We start from the raw sequence: 19329 nt of genomic DNA, 5'->3' as shown, positions 1-19329 counted from the left end.
ATTTAATTAAACTGAAAGATGAGTCTAATTGTCTCTAAATAATATTTACAAATACTTCGTTTTAAATTTTTCAATAGTTTAGTGTTATTGTATATAAGCCACTTCACTGGGGTAACACAACACAGTGACATTTGCTTTTAGAAAGGTAACTATGCTGGACAAGACAGTCTATAGACTCTATATAACATTTCAGATGCTATTTTGTTGTTCAGAAGTTCAGTTGCGATTCCATACAAGTAAACAGAGTTGGAGAAGCTGCAACACACTTAAGGAGGTTGATAATGACAAAACCGATTTAAGATGTATCAATACCATCAGCACACTCAGCCCCACAAGGCCGAAAACAACTTAGCCTTGGCATGAGGGAAACGCTGGTGAAAATTAAGGAAAAGTGGTATTGAACAGGAGCCAATACTGCTGTGAGACAGATAATGTGATGAAGGTTCATCAAGAACTGCAGGAGAAAACACAGAAGTAAGCGCATAAGTACAAATTTACATTGGAAAATGTTTATGATAAAGGTGAAGTATACTTTGAACATCCATTTATGACAATTCAACGAGGTATAACCTCATTGTCATGCACAACAGATCACAAGTTTGACCAGTTTCAATACACTTGACCACATCTTACCCAACTGTTGAAGAGAACCTTGGAAAAAAACAAATGGTTATGGTCATATTTTCATGAGAGCAAACATCAAGCTTATTTTCCTCAAGGGCAAACAAACACTGTGATAAAACCAAATTTAGAGACAATCTACCCAAGACACATTCCACCTTTATTTTAATTAAAACCTTAATTCACCATGGAAAAGCACATATTTAAGTAGATTTTCTGCAAAATATTTAAACTGTACCTACTGCAAAATGTTTAAAATGAACTGCATACTTTCCGGTGGTCATAACTCACCATCTTCCAGTGTTGTCACATTCAGAACATCACTGGTCTGGTTTCCACTTCCAAACTTGGTGTTAGCCGCCACATATAGCCAGTACTGGGAATATTTCTTCAGGTTGGAAATGGTGACTTTGGTGCTAGTGCTGCTGATGTTCATGGAGTGGGACGCGTTCCAGTATTGGACAATGTAAGATAATATAATGCCATTGGCATGCAGTGGGGATAGCCATGAAACTGTTATCTCTGTGGAACTAATACTCTCATATGTCAAATTAAATGGTGGACTGCCAGGAGCTGAAAGAAGCACAATAGAACAATAAAGTTAGCCAAAATGCAGTCCCGAATACATGTAAAGTTAACCTTAATCTGCTGTTCCATGTGTGAATTGAAGGACATAACTTTCTTTTTATGCTGTCGTCTTTTGTATGAAACTGCACCTAACATTAAATTCAAGGTCACTGAAACTTAATAGAAAGTAATATTCCACTTAATATTCAGAGTACATAGAAACTGTTACACCAATGAGAGCATGAAACACACAGGCAGATTAAATTAATCGAGGCAGCCATTCAGCTGCACTGAAAGAATATTCTTGACTTACTTTGTTGTGACCCTTTCAATGAGAAGGGTGATAAAAGACAGACAGACTTTTCAGAAGAAGAGACAGATATATTGACAGACAGCATTTCAGATACTATATTACAATGTCCAATAAATCACGTGTAACATGTTTGAACACTCGCTGATTAACAATGACGGCTAATTGAGCGCTTACCGTCTTCTTCAGTCAACACATTTAAGGCTGGGGATGTTTGGTTCCCGTATCCATACTTGGTGTAAGCTCTGACAGTAACATTATAGGAAGAGAAAGGCTTCAGATTTGTGAGCTGGATGTGAGGTTTCGAGCTGTTCATTGTGGACCAGGTAGTTGAATTTTCATAGAGAATTTTGTAATAAAGAAGAATTCCATTTGGCTGTGCTGGGGGTGACCAGCTGATTGTGGCTGTAGACGCAGTAACATCCTGAACAGTGAGGTTCACAGGAGGTGATTCTGGTTCTGTGAGACAACAAAAGAAGTAATACAAAAGTAGTAGCACTGTTTTCATTTAGTTTTAGTGTGAAATGGCCTGGCTTATGCATTCACAAGTTACTGTAAGAAATGTTTCTGTCAATAGCCTTACTTCTCTTTGTAATACCAGTATGATAGGTGATTTTCACTCTGAATGGTGGCAAAATCACACAATAAAGATAAGATTGGCTACAAATAAAATCAAACTGTGCAACACTTTCCATTCAATGTAAAAAAAAAAAGACATTCTTCAGCATATGATTGTAGCAGTAACACAAGTAACACAAGAGAACCATTTTTTTTTCTTACCATCCTCAAGTGTTATTACAAATATGTCATCTTCCTCCGAAAGAGAGCTCTCTCCCACAACTGTAGATGCGGCAACACGCAGTTTGTACTCTGTGTATTTTTTCAAACCTATATGTGAAAGAATCCCATGTATAGTTAACCAAAACCAAGCAGTAATTATCATTAATAGCAAAAGTGGCTGAACAGGGACCAGGCGAAACTAAGACTCATTAAATTCTGAACACATAATAAGCCCCAGAATACTAATACGAGCTTATGGAAAATGAACACATTAACTATAAATATTTTATTACATAAATAATAAAATCAGCCAAAGCAAAGACAGACGTATAACTACCTGAAAGGATAATGCTTGTCTCATTCGTGACTTTTTGGAAAGCTTCTTTAGTTCGTAAATCCATTCCATATACGGTGAAATGAGTGATCCTGCCATTGGGATTGCTGGGTGGATCCCAAGACACCAGAATAGAGGTAGAACTGATGTTCTGATAGTAAACGTTTTCAACAGAGCTTGGCACTATTGGAGAAAAACAAGTTACAGAGCGATTCTTCAAGGAAACAAATGAAGCATCATCATTTCATCAGCACGGTGACGCTGAACAAAGGATACCTACCCTGCTCCCGTGTTTTCTCTGCGACGCCGGCGGCTGGGCCCTCACCCACAGCGGTGGAGGCCGACACGCTGAAGGTGTATTCGGTGAAAGGAATGAGGTTCTTAACAACATACGATAGCTGATCGGCAGAGATATCTGGCACTTCAATGTTTATAGCTTTATCTGTAAACAGGAAAAAAAGGCTGAAAGTGTCACGTGGAAGGCAAACAAGAAAAGAAACGGGGCAATGGTATCTTTTACTTTGCTTTGTGAAAGATGTGCCGCGATGTAAACATTTGATAATATTGAGACATATATAATTATTTACAATATCTTATTTGGCTAAACTGGCAATGCAAAGACAACGTGTACGCAACACAGGCATCATCACATCTGAAGGTTGGTGCCATCTGTTCATAGCTGTGCGCTGGAGGGGCCAATATGTCTACGGCTTATTTACCTGTTGGTACATCTGTAGAGACACCAGCCCATGCCGAGACACGAGAGAGTGTTGGACTATTCTGTAAGGCAGAGACGCCCATGGTCCCCTCCGCCAGGGTAAGAGTTTCTACAGATGAAGGTCCAGATGAAGACGTGAGGGTGAAGCGTGCCTGTCTGGAAGCCCTGTTTCCCCCAGGTGGCAGAGCGCTGACAGACGCGGTGAGGGGCAGTGAATAGGCCGTGTTAGACACCGCTGAGCTTGACGTTCCCATGGGTGAGGAGGTGTGAGGTGGTGCTGATGTTAAAGGAGCTTGTGTGACGAGTGAAACCGTGCTCGGCTCAGCGGTGTCAGGAGTGGTGCGGGGCAGGTTGGTGAAGAGAGGTATTTTAGCAGATAAAGCAAAGGAGGGTGTGACCGGAGAAGGCGGAGAGGAGGGTGAGGGACTGAAGTCAGACGTGCCTTCAGTGGGGTTGGACAGACGCAAGGTTTCATTCACAGAGGGTGGCGCAAACATACCATCCCCGTCTAATGTCGTCTCGTTCAAATCCTAAAACAAAAGATGAATACAAATCAATATTCCACTTTGGCAAGAACAAAATCTATGTTTTCTACCTTTCATAGGAAAACAAATCAACACATACAGACATTCATGCTGGCATTGTCATCATTTGATTTGTATTTTCTTAGCTGTTCACAGCAACACAAAGAATATGTTTCAGCAATTGATTTCCTTATTAAAATTCTTTCTATGGATGGACCCATATTATATAAACAGTGCCTGCACTCGAGATTGTATTGCCATTGAAGATAATGTACTATTAGTGAGGAGTGGTTATGAAAAAAGGGTCAGGTATATGAATATATATTAATAATAACATAGCAGGCAATATTCTTAGCTGTGCTTTCATTAACAATTATACCTAAATTATACTTTAAGATAAGTCCAGCCATATATATGTTAAACTATATGTAACATAAATTTGCATATATATACACAAGGTATTCTTAAAAATGGTATTGCTGTGAATATAACCATTCTATTGATGGTAAAATGCTGCCTCCTTTTGAAATATATAACACAATAGTGTTGGGCTCAACTTAAAGGCCTGTTTCACAGACCCAGATTAGCACTAGCCTTGAACGACCCACTATTATTTTAGGTAGAGAAGTCCTAGACTAGTGCTAATCAAGGTCTTTGTCTTAGCTTATTATTATTATTATTATTATTATTATTATTATTATATATACCTACATATAGTAAGCATTATTAAACCACATCAATGTCAAGGGGAGAATCAGTGAGAGATACCTTTACTTTTCCTCTGAGAGTGATGGTTTGCACAATTTCTGTTTTTGTCGAAACCACAATCTTGTACTGGGTTATTATTCCATTCGGATGATGTGGACTTTTCCATGACAGCTTCACAGATGTTGAATCAAGGACTGTTGCCTTCAGCTCAATCACAGCACTGGGAGCTAAAACGAATACACAAATAAAGTGAATGACTACAATAGACAACACATTAGGGAATAGGTATGCCAATAGTATCTAAAATCAGTTAATAGCGCTTGCTATCTCCTGAATTGTCTCCTAATGCCATCTACTGGTGAAGCATGACCTGTTTAATATGATGGACACAAGGGGTCACTAGAGTTAGGCGTAGAAACGTAATAGTTTTAAAGGATATACAGTAGGATTTCATCACAAATTACATAATTATGATAGTCCAATACCAACCTTCTGCTGGAGTTAACACAGTTGAATTAGCGTTTGGCCCCAGTGCTCCAGCAGATTTTGCACGAACACTCACTGTATACGTTGTATAAGGCGTCAGACCAAAATACATTAATTTGAAATCGCTGGTGTTGTTCTCAAAGATATACCCTGAAATTATAAACAGTAAACACAGTAAATTGCCACGCTACAAATAATTGATCATTTCAATATTTTTATTTTACATTTCTTTTGTAATGTCTTTATTTATTTTACAACACTAATATATAACTACGTTTTGGTAGTTCGTAAAACAAAACGTGTGAAGTGGTAGATTAAGCTATTAAATATTAAAGCTCGAACACAAGTTCTTGTAAGCACAGCTCTATAAAAGGGAATAACAGGTGTAATTAATAGGATTTCCATTCGTAAATTACAGAGCAGTACCCATAATAATGATGCTAGCGCTCCAATGAGAGCTGCTTTTTTTTTGTGACTCCCCAGTAATGCTTAAGCTATGCCAGAACTGCAGACAATACGGATGAAAATGCTAATACTTAAACTTAACCTGTTTATTGTTTGTTAAAGCTCATTAATAGATGGAAGAGTTAATTAAATAATAGGTTTATAGACTAATTGTGGTACTGAAAAAACAATCATTGACATCTATTTGAAGATGTTAATTGTACAGCAGAAAATTGTTCTTTAATTTGGATTGAACACACACATATATAAAGTTTGAAATCTAAACGTAGATAAAATAAAATAAATTAAAATAATAAAAATCCACATATTAAGTAGTGTATTTCACCTGCCATAAGATAATTATATTGATTGGCAAGAGACTATGGCAATGTGAAAAGTGTACAATGGTATAATACTGCAATTTTACACTGTGTAAGAGGTTTTTTAGCATATGGTTCTGAGATGGATCATGACTTGTTTTTTTGTGACCTAGATTCTGGAGAGTGGCCCCAAATATTTGTAATTAGGAGAATTGGCCAGCAGTCTGAGGGTGGGGGGTGCTGGTCAGCATCATGGCTGTAAACACATGTGTGTCCCATGTCACCAGTATCTGCAGCACTAAGGTCTGAGTTCACAAAATGATGGGCCAGGGATCCGTGCAAAGCCCAAACTTCTCTCCCTGCACAGCTCTTGTATATACAGCATAAATACATTTCTTTCAGTTGACTACATCTTTTAAATTTCAGTTTCTTCAGACGCCAAATAAATATGTACAAAAATGCAGAATTTTTTGGGGTGCATTTGCAAACTGGATAAAAGAACGATCACATTTTCTACTCATTCGAAGACATTAAATGATTGCTGAATTACACTCACCCGAAGGCCCATACAGCTCAATGACGTAGGTGAACCGTCCCGTGACAATGGTTGGAGGATCCCAAGTCACACTGAAAGACTTTGACGTGATATTCCACACCGAAAGGTTTTGTGGTGGGTCTTCAGGAGCTGTAATAAAATACAGCATTCATTTAATTAAAATTGTAATCATGTAGCAAATATTCATATGTTTTTGGAGAACAGCAATATGCAGAAACGTATTGTTTATATCCATTTGATTTTATAACTCAGGGATACAGAGTGACAGCTGAGTTGTGTTCGCCATCATTATGATTATTTTGAATAATTATAATGGGTTGTTTACAGTTCTGTCTGAGTTTGTATGGTTATCCACGAATATTATGGAAAGCTGATACATGTTTTGCTACTTACTCTTCTCTAAAAGAGAAGTTTCATTTTAGTTATGAATTCTCTCAGCTGACAAATACTGTATTCTAAGCAGTTGCTAATTTGAACTTTTCTGCAATAAGAACATTTTAGCCTCAGTCTGTCAAAAATAATTGCATGTTCATGCTGAAAAGGAAATATTCACTATAATTTTTTTAAGTATATAATTGAGAAAAAAAATATTTAAGACAAGACAACAATACCATGCTTATAGGAACTGACAGGTTATTGCGTTCATAACCATAAAGCAGAGAGCAATGGTATAAGCCAAAATAAAATGAAATCTCAGGCCTACCCTACATGCTACAAGCGGATTGTGCGATGGAAAATTACACAATAATACATGATTACGTGCCAGCAAGGTAGGGTGTAAAATGAAAGGCTATGACTACACTTCAAGATGTGTGCAGCATACTGGCCTATTAGCCTTCTACACAAACTAAAATACATACAAAGACAGCATGTTAAAATAACCAGGATATATATATGGTATTATACCATCAAGTTTACAGATATTCAGGTTAGTTACAATACAATATAAAGTAAAGAAAAGTAGAAAAATGTTTACAGACCAACACTAAGTAACAACTGCTAAAATAAAAAGTGTTCGCTCTTACTTACCCTCTCTACACAGGACAGTTACAATGGCAAACAAGAAACTCAATTTCAAAGTGTCTTGCTTCATTTCCCAAGCTCCTCGTGAATGATAACATTCCTGCCATTCTTTTCCATATGCATGGCGGACAAAACTTTCTCTCCTCTCACTGCAGAGAGGTCATGAATATGTAGCACACCACTGCTGTCCATCAACATCAGGGCACCGGGGAATCAGAAGCACGCCGTGGAAACACTCACTCTCCTACACTAAAACCTCGATTTCGGAGAAAGCTTATTTACCCTCCTGCACTCAGGAAGAGAACGCAGAAAAAACACGTCTACTTTACATTTCAGGTGAAAATGTAAAGCAGTAGAGTTGGTGCACTTCAGTTTCAGATCTGTTTTGTTGGTATTAGTGTGAAACAAATTTGAGCCTGTATATGAAGCTAAGTTCCAGTCATTTCTCTATTTTCCCCTTTCTGTATTCATAATTGACACTCCTTTGACTTCGACCAAATACTGTAAGAAAAGTAAGAAAACCTTTTTTTAGTCAGAATATTCATGACAATATGTTTCAGCTGAATTCAAATGAACAAAGCCCAATTATATAAAAAATGCAAGGACAATAGTTTAAATTGTTTTAATTTTGGGTTCAGTAGAACCACCTAAACTTCGTAAACAGGGACCGTGTGTTTGGATGAACTTTCTGTTCAATTCTAAATCATGCATAGTAATATTATTCACTGGCATTTAATTATTGATTGGACATTGCGGATTGTTACGACTGTATCTTTGACAATTACGCAAAAAGTAGGAAGGATGCTGATACTTAATTCTATGTAATGAAAAAGGAGCACAAATTATCGTAGCTAAAATTCTGGCTTCTCAGTATAATCGCAGATGCCTCGAACCGACTTTAAGCTTCCTCTCACATTCAGATATTTCAGACCATATTAATATTAAAACTGATACTAATAGAGGATTATAGTGATAACAATATGTAGACAAATATACCTTCTGTATGGAATAGATTAAGGTGTGGATCACCTTGCGGGAATTATACTCCCTGTATCCTCAGGATGTTTGAATATTGATACAATGATAGGCATTCCGCAGCTGAAGCATCTGTATTGGCAATTATAGTCATTTTAGATGTTCGAAAAAGGGATTAACTGATTGATAATACAGTAAATAAATGACGAAATAGTAGCTACTGCTTTCCACCAAGTAGAAATCATGTTTCATACTCTGACAAAAAGGCTTTGTTCACTCCGTTGCAATAGCTCGACCTTCTGAGAGGAGCTTACTCTGTTTCTTGGCACTGCTTACGTTTATTTTTTCCCCTTCTACTAAATCATTGTTAATATTAAGGTTAAACAACTAAGTGTGCCAGTTACAAGTTCACAACACACCCTAATTTATTGAAAGAATTATTGCAGTTTGTACTTGGAAAAAATACTTGACTTTGATAAAAAATTCCTAAGGCATTTGTCTTTCATTTTTCTTGACATGCCTTACATTTTTAAACATTGCATAATCAATCTTACAAATCTTACCTCTTAAGGAGTGGTATAGAAGGTATGTATCTCAATGTATTGATTTACAATTAGAAATAATATACGTTTTTTCTTTAAGCAGATACATGTAAAGTATATTTAATGTGAACATAATTATTCACTTTGTATTATCAGGAAAAACACAGGCAACACCCTATCTAATAATCTTCTGATGCTAGGAAGCTGCTTACATGAGCAAAATAACAGTGATGTATTTGACAAAAATAATAGTTAAAAATTGAAATACTTTTCTATATCCATCTTTTTTCTTACATAAGGTTCAAACTTCAAACTCTACATATCTTCACTACTGTAAAATGACAGAAGTTACGGAAGTAAATCAATAAGTTAAAGAAACAAACTGACAATTGAATTCACTGAATTAAACTGATGGATATCTTCATTAAAAACTGATGAGAACTTATGAGAATAAATGCCAACAAGACCTTTAAGTAAAAAAATAAGATATTGCCCCAGGCACATCAGACAGTGAGAGTAATTCAATTATGTCAATTATATTTTTGAAAAGGTATGTTACAACATAAATACAGCTCTGGAAAAAATTAAGAGAGCACTGCAAATGTTTCTTAAATCAGCATCTCTACATGTATGGCAGCCATTCCATTCCAGTGTCTGTTGAATTCCAGCACAGTCACACCTCATTCTACTGAATGAGCTACTGATTAGGTGATCACCTGAACCAAATCTTATTTAACGAGGAAAAGTATAAAAACCACTGCTGTGGTCATCACTATCCTCTTGAATAGGACCAGCTGGATGGCAAAAACAGTGCTAGTAGTACCTCAAAAGTAATGGGAATACAAAAATAACTATTGACCCTGCCAAAAGAGTTGAAAAGGAAAGATTTGAGTGAGGAAAATAAGGGTTCAATTCTGGCTTTACTGGCAGAGGGTTACAGTGAGCGTCGGGTTGCTTCCATCCTTAAAATTAAAAGACAGCGGTTCATAAGAACAAGGTCAAGCAGCAGACATTGGGGGCAACAAAGCTACAGACCGGCAGAGGGCGAAACGACTCTCCACTGACTGGGTTGACCGCCAACTCATTTGAATGTCACTCAACAACTGTAGAATGACATCAAGTGACCTACAAAAAGAATGGCAAACGGCAGCTGGGGTGAAGTGCATGGCGAGGACGGTTCGAAACAGACTCCTAGGGGCAGGGCTGAAGTAATGCAAAGCTAGAAAAAAGCCCTTCATCAGTGAGAAGCAAAGAAGAGCGAAGCTGAGGTTTGCAAAAGACCATCAGGATTGGACCATAGAGGACTGGAGTAAGGTCATCTTCTCTGAGTCCAATTTTCAGCTTTGCCCAACACCTGGCCGTCTAATGGTTAGACGGAGACCTGGAGAGGCCTACAAGCCACAGTGTCTCGCGCCCACTGTGAAATTTGTTGGAGGATCGGTGATGATCTGGGGGTGCTTCAGCAAGGCTGGAATCGGGCAGATTTGTCTTTGTGAAGGATGCATGAAGCAAGCAACATACTGGAATCAAGGTTGTCCTGGAAGAAAACTTGCTTCCTTCTGCTCTGACAATGTTCCCCAACTCTGAGGATTGTTTTTTTCCAGCAGGTCAATGCTCCATGCCACACAGCCAGGTCAATCAAGGTGTGGATGGAGGATCACTAGATCAAGACCTTGTCATGGCCAGCCCAATCTCCAGACCTGAACCCAATTGAAAACCTCTGGAATGTGATTAAGAGGAAGATGGATGGTGACAAGCCATCAAACAAAGCCGAGCTGCTTGAATTTTTGAGCCAGGAGTGGCATAAAGTCACCCAACATCATTGTGAAAGACTGGCGGAGCGCACACCAAGACGCATGAAAGCTGTGATTTGAAAATCAGGGTTATTCCACCAAATATTGATTTCTGAACTCTTCCAAAGTTAAAACATTAGTATTGTGTTGTTGAATATGAATTCAAATGAATATTAATTTATGTTCTTTGCATTATTCGAGGTCTGACAACACTGCATCTTTTTGTCTTTTGTCTTTTGTCCTTTTTGTCATAATTTTCTGCAAATAAATGCTCTAAAATGACAATATTTTTATTTGGAATTTGGGAGAAATGTTGTCAGTTGTTTATAGAATAAACCAAAAATGTTAATTTTACCCAAACACATACCTATAACTAGTAAAACCAGAGAAACTGATAATTTTGCAGTGGTGTCTTTTTTTCCAGAGCTGTACGTCTGGCTTTTAATGGAATTAATCTGATATGACCAACTATTTATTCCACAAGGTCATCCCCACTTAAAAGTTAGGCCTTGCTGTACTGGATACATACTTCTTGATTTCATTCCAAATACCTTCCTGGATTTGAAAATGGAAATCAACAAAAAAGATCCATAAGGGTATAATGCCAAGGTTTAAAAGTAATCTTTCCTAAATCAAAAATAATTTCCTAAATAGCCCGATAGATATTTTCAGCAATGAAAGCAGTAGAAGCCTATGTGATTAAATGTCAAAATGTATATTTAAAAACAATCCAGTGATACAAAATAAAACATTTAAAAGCAAAGCTTACCTTGAAACAAATCATAATTCAATGATATGGTTCAACATAAGGGACTGCTGCAGGTGTCCAGTTCTGTTGGGCAGGCTTAAGTGAAAATGTCATAACCCTGTATAACCATCGCAGGGTTGGACAGTTAGGCAGGTGTATTTTTGGGGTGGCAAGTAATATTTGAAGGCACCAAAATAAAAAACTTGTCACACACTGAATGACCATATATGAGAAAAGGTATTGAATTTTTACCAACAAGTATTCAAACCAGAATGTAAATGTTTATATAAGAATTGTGAACGGAATGGAAGTGAGACAAATAAAGAGTATATATTATAATCTATCATTGAGATCTCAAAGTGATTTATTAAAGCTGAGGGTCAACTGAGGTATTTAATTAAAAGGAACTGCCAGACTCTATCATTGCTGCACAATTCATATGAAAATGAACATGGAGTTCACCTGACTGAAGGGAAGGCAAGGTGCAGTGAGACCTTCAGCAGGTGCCTTAAAGACACATATCTGTGTTGAGTCACATTACAGCAAAGCCTGCCAACACACTTTGTGTTTGTGCCTCTAAGAGTTGATGCAATGTGAATTCCTCTTTGTCCTGGTAAAGTACTTTCATTCCTGCTTAAAGGCATCAGGTTTCGGGTTTATGTGCAGAATACCCCATAAGGCTAATATATCCTGCTTATTTCACTCACTCAGTGCCAGAAATTGTCCTTCACAGGTGCCCAGCTCTTTTTATTCTTTGGCTTAATCACCACAGGCTGGCATTTAAATGTCAACCGGTTGCATCAGGGATAAAACTGTCATTGAAGCCCATCCTGTTTCCTTTATTAAGCAGGATCATTCAGAACGTGTCCTTTTAAGAAACCACAGTATCACTGATTCTAAGTACACATGGGTCCTTCTGTTACACTGAGGGGGAACAAAGTCAAACACTAGAGATTTGACTAGACTATATTATGTCCGTCCAGTCAACCTTTATCTCTATTTATGTTTTTTCTAAATCTGGTATTGAGCACACTTGATTATTTGACCCAGTCACAAACATATTGATTGCTCTTCAGTCTATGGTACTGCATTGGCTGACTTCTATGTCTTAAATGGTATCTGTGTAGTACTTTACACAGTCCCCAACAAGAGCATAAATTGAGCTAGAAAAATACAAATACACTTTTCTATTAACTGCAAAAAAATATATAATAATATTTCTAAGAGTTTTATAACCTTAAACCTGTAGCAGATGCTTTGCAGAAGGATAGCAGGTACGAAGACCAATGGAAATATCAGCTAAAACTTTAGTCAATTAATCTACCAAAGACTTGTTGTGACATAAAGACGTAAATAATTTATTTAGGACTAAGCAGAATCAACCACATCAACCTGATACACTATTTCCAGTTAAGCTCAAAATAAAGAGGTCACATTCAGAGGCAAGCGCAGAATTAAAGAATCTGGTTCTACCAATGAATTTCAAAATCCTTTTGTCGAAATTCTTAATAGCTTCAGTCCTGCCAAATGAAATAGCATAATAATTTTTCTCTTGTGGTTTAGATTCTTACAAATTAATTCAAATGCATGTCGGATATCTGTGTGAATTGTGTTCTGTATTATTATAAATGAAGCTATTGTGTGCCTAAAAGCAGAACTTAAATTAAATTGTTTCATGAGCATTATGCATTTTATTTCCTTCAAGGAACATATTTAACACCAACTAAATGGTGCTCTAAATACAAGACCGCAATATTAATTAGTATTTTTTTTCTGTTCCTTTAATGAAAGGAATAAAATATACTAATTTCTCATCGCCAATAAAACTACATTATACAGATTAAAACATATCACTTTTTATTACGCACAGCATATGTTTATTAGATGAATGGGGACGTTTAAGTCACATTTCTCCAGTGCCTAGGAAAACGCAGCATAGCATAACTTTTCTGTCAACCTGTCTGCCCTGGATTCATTCCAGTGGGTGTCTATAAAAGTCAGACTCGGCCAACTTCCTGCAGCGGTGCGGCCTGACAAATTCTCGAAACACGTCTCTGAATCCGCATGTCATCACTGTACACAATTACCTATTCTGTCCTGTTCCTGCGGCTTGAAAGGATGGCTTGACGGATGACTGGAAAGTTACCTGATTCTGGCATGCGGACCATGTAGCTGGCAATCTGTCCCTCGCCGTCACTGGTGAATGCTGACACTTCGAACACATAGGCCGTGTACGATTTCAGCTGGTCCACCACCACGCTGATGGGCTTGACCCAGGAGGATGAGGATGGGATGGCCGAGAGCATGGTGGACGGGGAAGAGGCAGAGGTCAGGAGAGAAGACACCGAGGGGCTGGGAGTGCTCCTGGACAGGATTTCGGCCGCATCCTGTTATACAATACAATAAATATAATAGTGGATTCAAATGCAGTGGCTGATCTTCATTTTAATGAATAACAACTCTTCATCTCACCAAACAATGCTGTTGGACTCCTTTGATATGAAGGAACTGTGTGCTGTTTGAATTAAAATATTATAAAGACTTGTACTAAAATATGTTTTAAATTGTAATTACCTAATTATGAGCTGAAACAGAATTCAATGTGACAGGATTTGAGCCATGCATACAGACAAGTGACAAATTAGAGGAAAAACCAACATAAAATATCTCAGTAAGGTGTTACGAGCTGCCAGAACAGCTTCAATGCTCTTGGCACAGATTGTACGAGTCTCTGGACTCTACTGGAGGGATGAACACCATTCTTACAAAAGATATTCCCTCATTTGGGGTTTTGATGATGGTGGTGGACAGCGCTGTCTAACATGTCAGTCCAAAATCTCCCACCGGTGTTCAATTGGGTTGAGATGTGGTGACGGGGAAGGCATAGCATATGATTCACATAATTTTCATACTCGTCAAACCATTCAGTGAGCCCTCGTGCCCTGTGGATGGGGGCATTGTCATCCTGGGAGAGACCACTCCCATCAGGTTAGAAATGTGTCACCATAGGATAAAGGTGATCACTCAGAATAACTTTGTCATGATTTGCAGTGACCTTTCCCTCTAAGGGGACAAGTGGACACAAACCATGCCAGGAAAATGCCCCCCACAGCATAACAGAGCCTCCGGACCCCCTCACTGTAGGGGTCAAACAGTTGGGCCTGTACCGTTCTCTTGGTGTCTCACACATGCACTCGCACACTTGTCCAGAACACGAGCCAGTTGAGCATCTGTGTGACTGAAGCTCCTGCCATTCATGCCCCAATAATGACCCCTCTTTCAAAGTCACTTAGATCCTTTCCTCTTGCCATCTTGATCCAACATCGAGGTCACCTGAGCCTGCTCAGCATTTTTATACATGCCACAGAGCATGATAGGATGTTAACTGCTTAATTGTATCATGCAGTACACCTGTTTGCAGGCATCTGCATTCGTTATGTTCCTCCACTCATTTATTCAAGTTTTTCCTTTAATTTGTCACCCATCTGTATTTATATCTCCAACTGGTAACTGTGAACCCAAAACAGTATTTAGCTGTGTCATATTGCAATGACATTTAACACAATATATACCCATTAAAATGGCATGTATCGTCAATTCGTTTTAAAGGATTAGTATAGCGGTTTTAAGTTCACACGCTTAATTTGGAGTGGTACAAACATTACTTTCAAGTTCAGTCATCATTATCTATATGTCAATACAGATTAATTACAACAATAAAACAAATTAGCTGTAACCTTTTCACCTGGGATTAACTTTTTTCTGACAATCAGTCAATCATTCTTAAAACTGATAAGCTCACACACTAGAAACATAAGCTGGCCATCTTTTGTTGTTACTTCCCATCTAAAGGCCCCTGGGAATATGATATAAGTTGTGCACTAAAAAAATGGGTTCCAACTGAATTTGATTTGTCGTATAAATATTTTAAACCAATAAGGTCAAACCATGGGTCTTTATTAAATGTCCTCTAACTAAACAGTAGTTGTATGAATAGTGTAAAGCATTGCACCTATTAATGTCCTACTTTTCAATGTTCCTAATGCATAGTCAAAGCTTTTTGTCCAACTACTAGCTTGCTCTGAAAGGGCAGTTGTTAGTAGGGTTTCCGTGCTTAAAGATCTCAGATAAGTCAATAAGGGGCAATTAACTAATTCCTTTTGTAACTAGAATTTGTTTACTCATTAAAGAGTAATCAGTTTCGGATAATGAGCTGAGTCATTTGCAAAAGTTACAAGCTTAAGGGCAAAATGAAAACAAATTTTGGAAGGAAGCCACAATCACTTTTTATGTTATTGCAGAGCAGATTGGGAAACATCAAGGGAGCTTTGTGTCACTGTGAACATTTTTCGTAACAATCCATTTGGTATTTATTCAGAATTGTGAGAAAGAGATTGCATGTTAAAATACCTCATTTGGAAGCCAGATACTGACTACTGTGAACATTTTTTTCTTAAGGAATTAGCAAGTTATTTAAAATGTCTTCATGTGCACATGGTTCATTTCAGTGCTAATGCAATGATACACACATCTGTCAAACAGGCCAGATGTGGATAGCCCAGCACCTCACCCAACAGACAGCAGATTCTCAAAGGGAAGAGTATTGACTAGTAATAACACTATAACCCACTCATATTAATGAATTAGTTTCAATTTGTCAAAGAGGTAAAACATTTCAGACTAGTCTTGTCAATGCATGATATATATATCTATATATATGTGTAATTTTATTAAAAGCATGAATTATACTGTGTTATATACTGTGAATTACACTGTGATGTATATTGCTGTTTCATTCTGTAAATGTAATAAAATAATGTGATTTATGCAGCGGGGTGATTACTTCTGTTTTTGACTGTATGGACAGACGTACTTACATTACAGTGAGGTAAAGAGCCTTTCATGATGTCCTCAGCATTGACTTCCCAGCTTCTTACAGTCTGTCCATTTCTTGCATGTTTCACTTTGATTGAAAACTTAATAATAAGCCCGTTTGTTCGCTTGGGTAGAAACCAGTTAACCTTTACAGTTGAGTGATTGTATGCAAAGGCTGTGATATTTGTAACAAGGCCAGGAGCTGGACAAGAAAAGAGATAAACACAAATTAATACATGTTGCCTTGTGTCATGGTTCAAAAGATACTTTGAAATAATATAAATAAATAGAATACAGTCTTTTACAGTGATACATACGACTTTCGGCTGTTTTGAAGTAAAGCGAGTTGCTGAAAAGTCCGATGCCTGCGTTGTTCTCAGCTGCTACCTAATGAAGCAAAAGTCATGACTGAGCACAGATAATAGGACAAAATGTATCATGATTAATCCTGGTGGAAGTCATGCAATGCTAAATATATATTCTAAAACTACTGAGATCTATATTTATAATGTTTTTCTCAAGAAGACATCTCAAAAATAAATCAATGTATTTAATGGGAAAACATTTGTGAGAAGAGATTAAATGAATTTAAACCATTTTGAGAAAATAAACTTTTTTGGATCAAACTAACAGATGTTCAGAACAAGCAAAACATTAAATTAAATACATCATATCTGTGAAGCTAGTGAATGTTTTAATTTACTATCCATTTAATGAATCCATCAGTTACTATGGAAAGGGCTATTTGTACAGTCTTGCAAACATGACACATTTTATACATGGATACCTGTTGAATTCCATAACAAGCTCCTGCTACTGCCATGAAAATTGTCTCCCTAACATACTAGGATAAACCCTGTTAATCCTTTAACCCCAGACATGTATCTGCCTTTTACTTGTTCAATATATATACATACATATATATATATATATATATATATATATATATACAAAATAATTAAATGAGTAAATAAATATTTATAAACATTACATTATTACTCAAAATAAATATATACTTTTTTTATGTACTTGTTAGTTTTTTCTTCCAAACTTTTGGTTCTCCCTGTAGAGAACAAAATTTGACTATCAGACCACCGACATCTATATAATTAATTCATTCATTCATTCATTAAATGATGGTGAATAATTAAAAACAACAGGATAAATATAACCCTTATATGTCTCCTTTCTTAAAAATGTGAAAATTCTACTATAAAACCCAATAATTACAACAAATGTATACTGGAATCTTGTCCTCCTATTCCATCAGCAATGAATACCATTTCCATAGTTCTGTTTATCTATCTTATCAGTTAAGGTTCAATTATCATTACAACTTATGTTAATTTGTCTTTACTAAATTTAAAGATGAACTTCCTAATGATGTCTATTAACCACCTGAATATTTACCTTTATATTATAGGTGGATCCAGGAGTTAGAGTGTTGAGAAGAAATTCTGGAATGTCAGAGATTGTTAACACTTGAGTAAAATCCGAGTCGGGCCATGGGCAGACTTCTTTGTACTTTATTGCGTAGGACAGAATCTTTCCATTGGGGTGTAGTGGCACAGTCCAGGACAGCAGGATCCCTGTAGAGCCAACCCTTTCCCCTTCGAGATTGAAGGGAGCACTTGGAACTTTAAACACAGATTAAGATACATTTAATAAACATGATATAAGCATGGTCATTGGAAGTATACTGTACATGTTTATTTACAGATATAAAACACTTATGACTTTAACCAGGAAGTGTTCATATTTTCCATGGCGATAGTAGAGACAATACTTATGTCTTTGAACATTCATTAACAATACTGAAGGATCTGGAGTTTGATAAGATTTCAGGAAAGAACATATGAGACACGTTCTTAAAGAGTCCTATAAGAGCTGAACATAATAGCAGAACAATATGCCGCTTCTTTCATACAAATACCCCACAGTATGTCAATTTATCAATTTTAAAACATAACAACACATAACATATTTAATCATTTACAAAATGTTTAATAATAAATAGAATAAAAGGTGACCTGCTCTACCCAAACTAGCCTCTTCAATGTTACTTTTCAGTGCTTATTTATTCATATTTCAGAAAGCTTTAAAACAGCCAAAGCCAACATTTTTATCTATTCTGTCATGATTGGATGAAGGCAAACTATTTTGGCAGAAAACAGTTGAGAACAAACCTGGATTTTAGGAACCCTGGACACAACAGTGAACACATTCAGGTTTTAAATTTCAAAAAAATAAAAACTATATTCAAAAACACTCAATCTCGCCGTTTTGTGCAGCAGACCATGTACCTCTGCCTTGGCTGGTGGTCCCACAAACACATCATTCCTCTGTCTGTTTCTCATGTAACTATGGCATTAACTTACAAAAGAAAGCAGCCTACAATTATTGGATAATTATTGGGCAGACAAGTGATGTCTGCGATAAAAACATCTATGAAAATGAATACTCAAATGTTTGCAGTTAATCTGTATTCCTCCAGGTATGTGATATCTTTAAACACTACCAATAAAAAATACACCTTCAATCCATGAATTATCGCTTTATACTTGTGATATTTAGAAACACTTACTTGTTTCAATTGTTGCAACGATTTTACTAACAGGGCTGCTGAACACTGAGGATGAAACTGCTGAGATGTTAACTGTGTAGGTCTGCCCGGGTTTGGCGCTGGTAATACTAGCCTACACATTTAAAAACAAAAGACAAAACAACATTAAACGTATCAGTTTTTTTATTCTGTGCAATTCAAGTTGATTATTATAAATGTTGTGATAAAATAATATGTAAATGTATACCTATAAATACAAATAAAGTACAAAAACTGATACAATATAACCTAATTATTATTAATAATAATAATAATAATAATAATAATAATAATAATACATAGCACATACATGCTTACTTAAACACTTCTTTCCAGCCATACACTGCTCACTTTCTAAAGTTTATACCCCAAAGCCAGGCGAAGAATGACAAAACAGATTCGA

At 36.7% G+C, this 19329-nt stretch overlaps 1 protein-coding gene across 2 annotated transcripts in view; it reads right to left on the bottom strand.

The window, feature by feature from the left end:
• Nucleotides 1–19329, bottom strand: part of ptprq (protein tyrosine phosphatase receptor type Q) — a 60113-nt gene that overhangs the window by 34394 nt on the left and 6390 nt on the right. For both annotated transcript variants that reach the window (XM_066723778.1, XM_066723779.1), the window contains exons 11-24: nt 18909–19020; nt 17735–17961; nt 16642–16711; nt 16327–16526; nt 13596–13836; nt 6369–6497; nt 5052–5198; nt 4623–4789; nt 3830–3860; nt 2893–3054; nt 2616–2795; nt 2279–2386; nt 1676–1957; nt 913–1194 (exon numbers count right to left, since the gene is read on the bottom strand). In XM_066723778.1, the coding sequence (XP_066579875.1) occupies nt 913–1194; nt 1676–1957; nt 2279–2386; nt 2616–2795; nt 2893–3054; nt 3830–3860; nt 4623–4789; nt 5052–5198; nt 6369–6497; nt 13596–13836; nt 16327–16526; nt 16642–16711; nt 17735–17961; nt 18909–19020 (2338 nt within the window). The remainder of the gene's footprint in view (nt 1–912; nt 1195–1675; nt 1958–2278; nt 2387–2615; nt 2796–2892; nt 3055–3829; nt 3861–4622; nt 4790–5051; nt 5199–6368; nt 6498–13595; nt 13837–16326; nt 16527–16641; nt 16712–17734; nt 17962–18908; nt 19021–19329) is intronic.

Source organism: Amia ocellicauda, chromosome 15 (genome assembly GCF_036373705.1).
Source record: "Amia ocellicauda isolate fAmiCal2 chromosome 15, fAmiCal2.hap1, whole genome shotgun sequence".
Lineage (NCBI taxonomy): Eukaryota > Metazoa > Chordata > Actinopteri > Amiiformes > Amiidae > Amia > Amia ocellicauda.
Note: the sequence above shows the minus strand (reverse complement) of the source record. Positions and strands in the feature narration are given on the sequence as shown.